Source organism: Stegastes partitus, unplaced genomic scaffold, assembly GCF_000690725.1.
Source record: "Stegastes partitus isolate 25-593 unplaced genomic scaffold, Stegastes_partitus-1.0.2 Scaffold1235, whole genome shotgun sequence".
Classification (NCBI taxonomy): domain Eukaryota; kingdom Metazoa; phylum Chordata; class Actinopteri; family Pomacentridae; genus Stegastes; species Stegastes partitus.
Genome location: NW_007578966.1, coordinates 204,114 through 215,215, shown reverse-complemented (window position 1 = coordinate 215,215; position 11,102 = coordinate 204,114). Strand labels below are relative to the sequence as shown.

At 39.7% G+C, this 11,102-nt stretch overlaps 1 protein-coding gene across 1 annotated transcript in view; it reads left to right on the top strand.

The window, feature by feature from the left end:
• Positions 1–298: 298 nt before the first annotated feature.
• The window catches only part of csmd1a (CUB and Sushi multiple domains 1a), a 122,280-nt gene continuing 111,476 nt past the window's right edge, over positions 299–11,102 (top strand). Inside the window, exons 1-2 of the mRNA XM_008297673.1 lie at positions 299–302; positions 1,462–1,678. Of these exons, the coding sequence (XP_008295895.1) occupies positions 299–302; positions 1,462–1,678 (221 nt within the window). The remainder of the gene's footprint in view (positions 303–1,461; positions 1,679–11,102) is intronic.

Here is an 11,102-nt window from a genome sequence, read left to right as displayed (position 1 = left end):
AGTAATTGTGATACATAATCTTGATTTCCGTACTGATCAGAAATATTCATGACTACCATTTCGTCCAGAATCGTGCAGCCCTGCTCTCATCTATAGCTTTCCCCAGATTTGTTGCACAGCAGCTTAGCCTTTGCCAGCTTTAAGAGCTGCTTTATTATTAATTGCCGCCTTTTTTTTTCTGTCCGACTGAAGTTGACAGTTAAAAGCTGTTCATGAATTCTTCAAAACTTAACCCGCTATATAAATTCAGTTCTTTTGTGTGTATCTACGCAGCTATGTCTCTGTCTATATCGATCACATGGGTATGTGCGAGTATGCAGTCGTGTCTGACGCTTAGTTGGAATATACTGCTCAATCCCGACAGATCAAAGTGTAAGAGGTGGAAAAGTATATACCAACACTTAGCGTCAGCACTGAGTTATATCACAGACTGGCTTTTTAATTGTGTGTGCATGAGGCGTCTCTAAGTTTATAACAAGTTTAGATAAATGTTTTTACTTGCGTATTGCAACTAAACTATAGCGGACATAAACAGATTCAGAGGGAATACGTACAACTACCATTCTGTGTGATGCACTGTAGAATTAAATCCATAAAGCATTTTGTACAGCGTTTGCTTACATGTTAGAAACACATTTTATGACAGATTTGTATATGATAAACACATTATTATTGGAAAATGCATTTATGAATAAACATATCTGTGTGTAAGCTGACTTAGTTGGAGATTTGTGTTTTTGGTTTCGTGTCTATGTGTGTATTTGTAACTCATGTTCTATGCTGTAACAGGAGTGCAGTGTTGGGCTTGTACAGGGCTTCATGGTGGTATGGTTCACTGTTTTTAATGTCGTGGGACTTGAATGAGTGAGCAATATGATCACACGGAACATGTTGTTAAAACAACACCATACAGTATGTGGTGAGTGTATGTGTCATGGGAGGTTACTTCTGGTCCACGATCAGCAGATCACAGCCCTAACACTGTCAGAACTGAAGGGATAAGGCCATGAAATCTAAATATGTGCCCGTATTGAGGCACTTTGCACGGAAGCTTGACATGGCATATGCCGTCGTGTCAGGGGAGGTTGTGAGGCATGTGCTGCATTAGGTTGGAGTTGCATGTGAGGACAGGGGCTTGTTACCCGAGTAACATTTGGCTTGCACATAGCTTCGCTCAGTGTTTTCCTTCAGATGCGCAGTGAATTATATTATTTCTGAAGGTTTTGGAACTCAGAGTCAGTCTAAAAAATGTATGATTATGTTTCATCGCCATGGTACGAATTTATATTCACTCTTTATCTTCTTGTTCCGATTCCTGCATAGAACTGGACAAAGGTTACAGAGCCACAGGCTGAATCTGAGCCATGCGAGCCATGAACTCCTGTCTGACTTATACGATTCAAGGCAGGATGCGAGTTTGTGATCGTGACATTCTAATGTGGCTTTTTTTTTCTCTTCCAGCTGAGTCTTGTGGTGGCGTAGTCCAAGGCCTGAACGGCACCATAGAGTCGCCTGGTTTCCCCCACGGCTACCCCAACTATGCCAACTGTACGTGGCTGATAATAACGGGGGAGAGGAACCGAATCCAGCTGACCTTCGTCACACTGGCGCTGGAGGAAGACTTTGATATTGTATCGGTTTACGATGGACAGCCATCGCCTGGCAACTTAAAAATGAGGTTAGAAGTTATTCTTTCATTTGCTGTCTGATCCTGTTTCCTGCTCCTCTGTTGCGCCGTCTCTCTCTCTCTTCTGTCTTTCCCCTCTAACCTCTTTGACTGTCTCAGTTTGAGTGTAGCCTCCCCTCTTCTCCAACTCAACTCATCTTCCTTATCTAAACAAAAGTTGGCATTTGGACAGTAGCGTATTTCTTTTGACAGCTGGCCTTCAGATACTTTTCTATGACAAAAAACAAAAAAACGGTGAATGTCAGTTTTAATTTGAGTGGATTTTCTGTCAGATTGAGTAAATAGTTTATAAAAGAACATCCATATTTTGCAGGGTTCACTATTTTTCATGGTGACAAACTTAGCTGTATAAAATAGACGGAGATTTAGCAAAGCAGACACTTTGACATTGCAGCTGTTGAGAAGAGAGTTTATTGTCTGCCCAAGAACTCAGTAATATAATCTACTGGAACAGAAACGGCTTCAGCGATCTACAAGTTCTGTTATGAGGTGAACTAAGAGCTCTTGTAAAGTTTTCTAAAGTACAGTATATCTTAATTGCATGGACTTAACTACCTGTTAGGACACTGTCAGCAACTTCTGTACGGTTTTAACTTTATATTGGCAAAAACCAAAGACGCGGCGTATAAACAGAACTCTTTTATGTTATCATCTAAGGTTTCAGGCGACTAATGACCAGCTTTAAAATGTAATATTTTTAGAGTGTTTATTTTTGGCTGTATTAAAGTAAATAATATTATTAATATCCTTTATTTATGTGACTCTTCAAAAACAGGTTTACAAAGTGGCTCGTTTTCAAAAACACTAAAAAAAAAAGCTGAGAGCAATCACAAAGTAGAATTAAAAATGATCAAAATGAAAAGAAAATTAATACAGAATAAGAATAAAAACTAATTAAGGCCAGTTTGGTCTATCAAAGTCAAGTCATAAATAATAGCACTTCCTTTGCATAAATCTATTTTAAACACGTCTTAAATTTAAACTTCTTTCCTTCTTTCATAGTTATTTTAACCACTTTCTTTTATTACTTTTTTAATTACATTTTTGTGAATCGAAAACTCTTAAAAATTATTCTGTGAAGTCAGTTTTCCTATTTGATGGTCCTCATTGCATATTTATAGTTGACTACCAAAATAATGTGGATGCAATCTAAAGATAAGATGCCACAGTGTGAAGTTGTTTGTCTCTGTGCTAATTCATTCTGTGGTTCTAGCCGTGCACAGCGTCGTTTAGATTCCTCATATTAGCGTGTTTGCATCAGAATTATGGCTTAGCTACAACTGAAATATAGATGATGTCGGAGGATGTGTTGTTTTAATTTGCGAGTGAGAAATATGCAGTCTTATCTTTACAAAAACTAGGTTAAATGTCTTTGCTGCGTTGCCTTGAGCTTATCGAGCAAAGTTCAACACTGTAATTTAGACTACAGGGGATTATGATAAATCATGTGGGCTTATGAATCAGCATGCCGGCCGTTCACTTGTGCATAGGTACTATAGACAAGTGTCGGAAATACAGGCTTCACAAAGGCCCACAGCGGATTAAATGAAAACATTTAAAAGCACTTTTTGGACAGGGGGGAAGTTCATCTGCTGCCCACAACAAACAAAGGCACATATGGAGCAATGGCAGAAGAGAAACTGTCTGTTATATTACGTGTAAAATAAGCATTTCAAGCTGAGCCGTTTCCTTAAGTGTGATGTAGGATGTCGAAAAGGGGCAATCACATAAAACCAGTAGAGGCAAAACTGAAAAGAAAGTGCATACAGGTGTATAACATATAGATCAAAAAATATATTATGTGTGGGAAGGAAGAAAATAAGAGTTTAGCATTGATTTAAAAATTCAAATAAACATTTTTTCAATAAGTTATTACAGCTTTTGAAGAGGAAAAGCCTTTAATGTCCACCTCCTTTTTTATTTGTAAGACTAACTGCTTGGAAGCATTTTGTTTATGTGACATGCTACAAATAGCAGGCAAAAAATCCATCAAGTATACAGACGACAGAAACAGCAAGAGGCTATTTGTTTTATTTTATTTAAAAGTAATAACTATTGCTGCATCTCAAAAAGGTTTACAGCATTTAGATTGTGTGGTTTTGTGTTTCCCAATGAGGCACCGTTCTTATATTGTCAGTTGGCTGATACCTTTTGTAATAGTGGTGTTCATATTGGGTCTACAACACAGGAGAGATTTGAGTTTGAGCCTTTTACATAAGGTAAATATTGCTAAAATAGGCCAAATATTAATATTTATTCTGCACAAATTCTTTTTCAAAAACTCAGAATCAAAGCACAAGAAAGTCTTAAATAACAAATCAAAACTGCAGCTCATAATAATTTTCAGATTTTAGATGAATCTGACGATTGTTTTCTTGATTAAGTTTTTTTTTTCTCTCGCAGAAAGTTGTAACAAAAGGCCCACAGTGATGTTTTCACGCGTCTTGTTTCATTAGACGAGCGACACAAAATCCATAAATATTCCACTTTCAATTGTCGACAACCAGAAAGCCGCTAAATATTCACATTTGAGGAACTTGAATAAGAAAATAGGAGCTTTTTTGATGATAATAATAAAAGAAGACTCAAAAAAAAAAAAATGTCGCTGATTGATTTTCTGTCGACTTATTGTCTTAATTCTAACAACTCCTGAACACACAGGCCAAATGGAACAACGGCGTTCTGACTGTACTATAGACATGGATAACAAATGATAATCACTCCAATATTTAATTTTGTTTTGACTTGCGAGTACGGCAACGCCACCGGTATGCAGATAAAAGCAAATCTCAGCAGGATTAACAGCACTATCTAGTGGAACATTCACTTTTTTTTTTCTTCTTTTCTTTGTTGATCAACAAAACTGTGCAGGAATATACAGTACAGTATAAGTCATTGATGAATTGGCAGCATCCCTGTTTGGTGAGTGGTAGGACTGTAATATTGTTGCAGAAAGGGCAGAGAGAACAGCATCTACTGAGCTGGCAAACTGTGGGAAGCTTATTCATAGTGCTCTGCTTGTGTGTAGGAGGGATGAGCTGGGAATGCACCAAGTAGTGTTTGAGGCTGGTGGTGCAGTTATGGATAGCAGTGGGTTTTTTGTTTTTTTTCCTTGAAAGCATTACATAGCTGTATTTTGTGTCAGTGTTTGTGTAGTATACTTTTTTTTTTTTTTTTTCATCTCTCTGGATGGATGAGAATAGGGTAGACTATACAGAGAGGTAGCTTTGTGTGGACGCTGCAGCTGCTTTTTGTGCACAAAGCATCACCAATGGGCTTTTTTTTTCCAGGGTTATGCTAAAAAAGCTAAGAAGAAAACACAATTATTTATAAAAAAAGTTGTGAAGTAATAGCCTGCAACAACTTAGAAGTTCTGGATTTAAGACTGAAACACTATATTGCTGTGTGTTGATTGTTGAAGTTCTAAGAGTATAATTTATTCATATAGTTGTACAAAATGTGAACACATTCGCATTTGTCTCAAACTCAAATTAAAATCCAAACCTAAGCTCTGACTTTTCACCCTAATCTGTTCTGCGTGATGTATTATGAGATAAGGGTATTTTGGCCGGTCTTTGAAAGAGCTTTAGCGACATCGTACCCAGTGCTCCCCCCGCATTATTCTACCTGTTGCTTGTGTTTAAGATCCACAGGAAGCAAACACGACTAAAGAGGGCTTTGTTTGGGCTTTTGTTCCGCTTGGCCTCACTGATCTGTGGTGTGATTATCTCATAAGATAGGCTTGTTCAAGAGACTACTTCAGAACACTGATTTATTAGACCCTTCACTCTGTTAATTTCCAAAATGTCTTTTAAAAAATGTAATCTAATTTGTCAGTGAAATGAGCTTGAACAGCTGCGGAGAATACTGAAGAAAATGATTAAATACATGAAATGTGGAAAATAAATTAACATTCCCAAATAGTTCTCCCGTTTATTTTAACTTTCTTTGTGTTTGCTTTCTTTTTCTTTCAACTCGCTGCCTCTGCTTTGGTCAGGTTCAGATTGCACATGTGATTTTGTACAACAAAAATATGTCGTAAGCATTGTCAAATGGAGTTTTTGGCTTCAGTTATCACCTTCTTGTATTCACTTAGTGCATACTTGTGCATGCACAGTAATTTAAGATGTGTCACTTTGATGCATGTTGGGCTTCTTTTAGCCTCTGCAGAGGACAGAAGTGTTCAGTGTATGTTGCTGCTTATTATAGAACTACCAATTCATTAATTAATTTCTAAAAAAAAAAGAAAAAAAGGGTGCCGGAGTTAACTGCTTTGGCAAGTGAGCTGACAAGAGTTGGCAGCTGCAACCCTTTGCCAGCCTGGTGGCTCCGTCATTGACCGTAGTTAGCCCTGCAGTTATTTGGCACATACAGTATCGGACAGACATGCCAGTGATATTACAACGGGTCCATCCTTTGCAAACCCCTCACTGGTAATGATTGGTATGAGACTGGTGTAGGAGGTATTTCTAGAGCTTCTGGCCTTATGTGCAGCGAGCTATTGCAGTGAACCCATTCTTTGTGCCATTTAGATCAAGTGACTAAGCTGGGAGGTGCAGGCTCACTCTTTTCTCAGCTCAGCCCTTCTGTTGATGTTAGCACTTCTCTGAATGGTGCAGACATTGCCGGGGACAGGCAGCATAGTGCTGAATTGAGACCACTGACCAGCCTTCTTTTGTGCCCTCGGGGCCTCCCTGGTGTGTGTCAGGCAAAGCTTCGGCCCAGTTTGCAAGGCTTCCTACGGCTACAGCTGAGCGTTAGCAGCTTTTGAATCACACCCGCCGTCCCCCCCCTTTTTTCAGTCATAGGAATCTAACTTGTGTTTTTACATAAAACATTTCACCCTTTCTACATAAGAGCTGATTTCAATTATCCTGCTGCTGCCTGTTCTCTGCCTGAGGTCCACAAGGGCAGTCGTCAGCTGGTTGACCTAGAACCTTCTCCTCCTCTCAGCTTCTGGCTGAATGGTGCAAGACTTGCTGATATGAACCCATCAGGCTGCCCACGTGGATAGTGGGATGAAGCCAAGAGGAGCTGGCTGCCCTCTCTTTGTTCACAGAGAGGAGCGCAGAAGACACAGGATATATCTTTCTGTTGCAGCCACCCCTCCAACTGCCCTCGGACCTTGTGTGTGGGGAACGCTGCAATCTCATATATAGAAGAATTGCTGACCCGGCATCTGTGGCCTTTTCTTACCAGCCCCAGCTGTGCGTCAGCAGCAGTAACTCTACTCCATCCCACTCACTCTGATGACTGATGTCAACTGTGTGAAAATATTTATTTCTAAAAGCCGAAAACCTTCTCTCACACAGTCATCACTGCCTGCTCAATCCCCTTGTCTTTTACAATTTAAGAAAATCACCAGTGGTTTTTAAATAGTTTCCTTTAAGTTCCCTTTTACTTGTAGTCAGAGATTTGCCAAATTTTGAAGAAGTGTATTGAGATACACAGCGTTTTAATGAAATACTTCCTGTTTAGAACTTCCTTTCCGTCCAGTATAGATGGACGTCTGTGATGGGGAAAATGCTGGAGTAGGTTATAAAGTTTCTGTGTACTTTTTTGTACTTTTTTCCCTGTAAAACCTGCTCCCATTGGGATCGATTTGAGCTGGCTGAATTCTAGCTGACCGTGGCGACTGTCAGACAGTAAAGCAAGGAAAGTAAAACTTTTTTATAGCTATCAATCAAACCTGCAGGGTGACTGACTTGTAGTGTTGGATCACTTTAAGGTTCTTTTGTTTTTCAGTCTTAGGCTGGTAGATGTTACGCTGAGTCAGCAGAAATAACAGGTGGAAATCTCGAGTGAGAGTTCAGAGAAGGGAGTTATTAAACCCAAAAGGTTGCTGGTTTGAGGCCAGATGCTGGCTGCTCGAGACGAAAGTAAGGATAATGAATTAAAACTTAAAGTTAGACTAACATTTAGAACACTACTTTGCTCCAATCCTTACACGAGTTAGAGCAGGTTAGGTGTTTGAGTTTGGATTTTTTTCACCAGCACTGATACTTTGAGTGTGCTTTTACTTCGTGAGACGCTCTGTGCTGTAGGATGGAGGCTGAAGTTAGAAGTCATTCTGCTATTTCCTGTACTATTTGTCCCTTGGCTGAACAAAAAAGGAATTCTTAACTTTTCATTGGGTAAGCAAGTTGCTGAACCCACCCCAGCCCATAGTCACTGCCGGTATTGTTTATTTTCATTGCTTCATGATGCTCAAGTCTCATTGGAACATAAAGTTTACTGCAAAGGAGCAGGTATATTGTCTGTCTCTGATGTAGTGTGTCCCTACTGTCTTGGAAGAACATTCTGATCAGTTCTAGTCTAAGATCAAAAGAATCTGATTCTCCTTTACATCGTTTCAGTGTCTTAAGCCACACATTAGCAACAGGAAGTTTGATTTTAATACATTGATTTCCTGTTTTTTAAGTTCATTCTCAAACCTTAACCACTTATTTTACATTCTATCCTTAATGATGAAGCTCCCTTAACCAGTCATTTAAGCCCAAACGGTAACGTTTCACCAACCACTACACAGTTTTTTAGACTTTAACCTAAAAACACTTACCATCACATGGACAAACAACACGTTTTGTTTAATTTGGACAACTTAGTACCAATAATAGTGATACAATGGATTTAAAGTTAATCACACATAACCAACATAACAAGCTAAAAACTGTCAAAATAATATATATCACAAATTTACATTTAAGAACAGAAGTGACTGAGCAGTGCATTTTGAGGCTTTGGGAGTATTTCTGGGGATAAGAGCAGCAGAACTAATTTCCTTTTCCGAACTGAATGCACCATGGTTCAGGGAGTGGCAACTAGTCCACTGAGTTAAGAGTGTGAAAGAGGTTGTAGGTGTGCAGAGACCACAGAAGTATTTAGGAGCCGGACTGTAACGAGATTTGTAGGTGAGGAGGGCAATTTAAAATGTCACACAAAACTTGATGGGAGCCAGTGGACATGCTGTCGAGTGGCGATGTACTGCCAGGGTTTTGCACATGTGAGGACTCTGACAGCAGAGTTATGGACATACTGAAGTCTCTCCAGGACTTTATTGCGCAGACCAATTAGGATTCTACTGCAGTAGTCCAGATGAGATGTCACAGATGTGTTGAGGTGATCTTTATAGACTAGAGATGGTTTGTGGTTCAAATGAAACAATAAAATCAAAGATAACCCACAGATTATAGATCTCTGAAAAAGGACATGTGGATCAGCCATCAATGGAAAACACTAAATTTGTTTGTAGAAGAGTCATCAACAACAGTAGGTGCTGTTTCCTTGGTATTTGGCCACTTGAGAATCGCTCTAAAGGCGAGTCAATCCCTGTGGACCCCCATGTTAAAACACCTGCCTTTACAGCAGAAAATACATTTACTGTCTGGTACAAAAAATGGTTTTGGTCTCTAAAAGGAGTCCATTTTATTTACCTCACAAGTTTAAATTGTATTAAGGTTTAAAGTTATGCATAACTAAGAGTGGTGTGGCCATTTTCAGTGAATGGTAAATGGTTTGCATGTATCTATCTCCTTTAAACCTTTGCTAAGTTCTACAGAACGCTTTACAGTTGTGTCTCATTCACCCGCTCACACTTCGCCAACCATGCATTTGTAGACAATCCGCTCTCACTAGAGTTGCTGCTGCTTGTGGAACAGATGGGTGACGATGTCGGACAGTTCATGACCCAGAGAAGTTTGTGTGGCCTGCCTCTGCTCAACTTAAACTCTATTTCTTGCTCATTTTTGGATTAACTGGGAGTTAAGAGGAATCAGGCACTGACAAGATGGCGACAGCTTGAGTCACCGTACTGAGCTTCCAAACCGCTGTTCAGAAAATGGAATGGTGACATTATGAATAGTTTATTGACCTTTATATACAGTTAACGATATGAACATGTGTGATATAATACATTTTTTATATTATGAAAGTTGCTGAGTGACAGTAGAAAGAGGTGGGTGGAAGATTGAGTTGTGTAACGCTGGCGTAGCAATGACAGTCCATGATGTGTGATTACCATGGTCACATAATCAAGGCTCACTGCTGGTGTACTTCTTGGCTGAGAGATTGGAACCTTGAAAAGGTGATGCAAAGGAACTCAGTCATGTAAGCGAGGTGAAGTCTATGTCAAAGGGAGTCAAACACAGCCAAGAGGTCAAACAGAGTGAGAGTGTTAACTCGACCTGAATTGGCTGCAGTGAGGAGGTCATTTGTCATTTTGACTACAGCGTTTTCTGTGCTGTGCTGACCCTAAAACCTGATTGTAGGGTGCCACCAAGATCACAGCTGAGCATATGTTTATGGACTTGGAGCCACAACACTTTTCAGAATTTTGGCTTGGAACGTTGTGGTCTGTGTAAAGCCAAGAATGAAAGGAGACAAATGCCCAAACACTTTCATAATGTTACTCAGCCTCATGATTCTGACTGGTGCTGTAACGGACTGTACTTGATCCGTGTGGAGTCCCACCCGCGGTTTGGTGCACATGCGAACCGTGGATTAATTGCAAAGTTTAGCCATCATGGTGTGAAATACAGTTTTACTGCCGCTGTTAGTTTCTAAAGTAGGTAGAAGGGCACTTGAAGAGCGCAGACCTCCGCCGAGGCCAATGGTATCTTGCAATTTTAAAGGAAGTGATCTGGATCTGCACCAAGAGGTAATTGGCCATGCTCCACCTCTCCAGGTTTCATGAAATTTGGCATGGTAGTTTTTGTGAAATCCTGCTTACAAACAAACGGCTGTAATAAGATCTGAACTGCAGTTTTGTAATCTGTTGCACCCCTGATGCTGACGATCACATAGATCAATCTCCCTGCTGTCCAAGATTTAAAAAAAAAAAAAGAATAAATAAAATTGAAAAATTAAAAACATACTAAATCTTAAATCTGCTGGAGTTTGATCTCAGAACCAGGGAGTCATTACAGAGTCATGTCAGAGGGTGCAGCAGGCCAAACCATTGACATTCTTATTGTCGTGTCCCCTGCGGGTCTTGTGTCAGCAGCTCACCGTGTCTCCGCTGAGGCTGCTGCACATGAGACGTTTGCAGAAGTGGTTTGTCAGGCTGCACTTGGACCTGCAATTTCATAAGTCAAGTGGTACCTTTTTGATCCCTGTAGGGACTTTTTTTTTAAATTTTTTTTTTTTACTCTCTATGTGACCCTTGCTTGGGCAAATTAAGTAGCCCCTCAGAAGATCACAAACTTCTTGCAATCATATTTATCTACGACAGGGTGCAAACATTTCTTTTTTATCCTCCTTAGACCTTTATCAGTGCTGTTACCGTCTATCAAACAGCCATTTCTGTGTGTTTCTTCTGCCCTAACTATAGAGCACTTAATACTGAAACAAGTCCACTTATGGACTAACTTCATTAAAAGGAAATACCCTTTATGCCTTAACTGTCTTGTGTGAATTA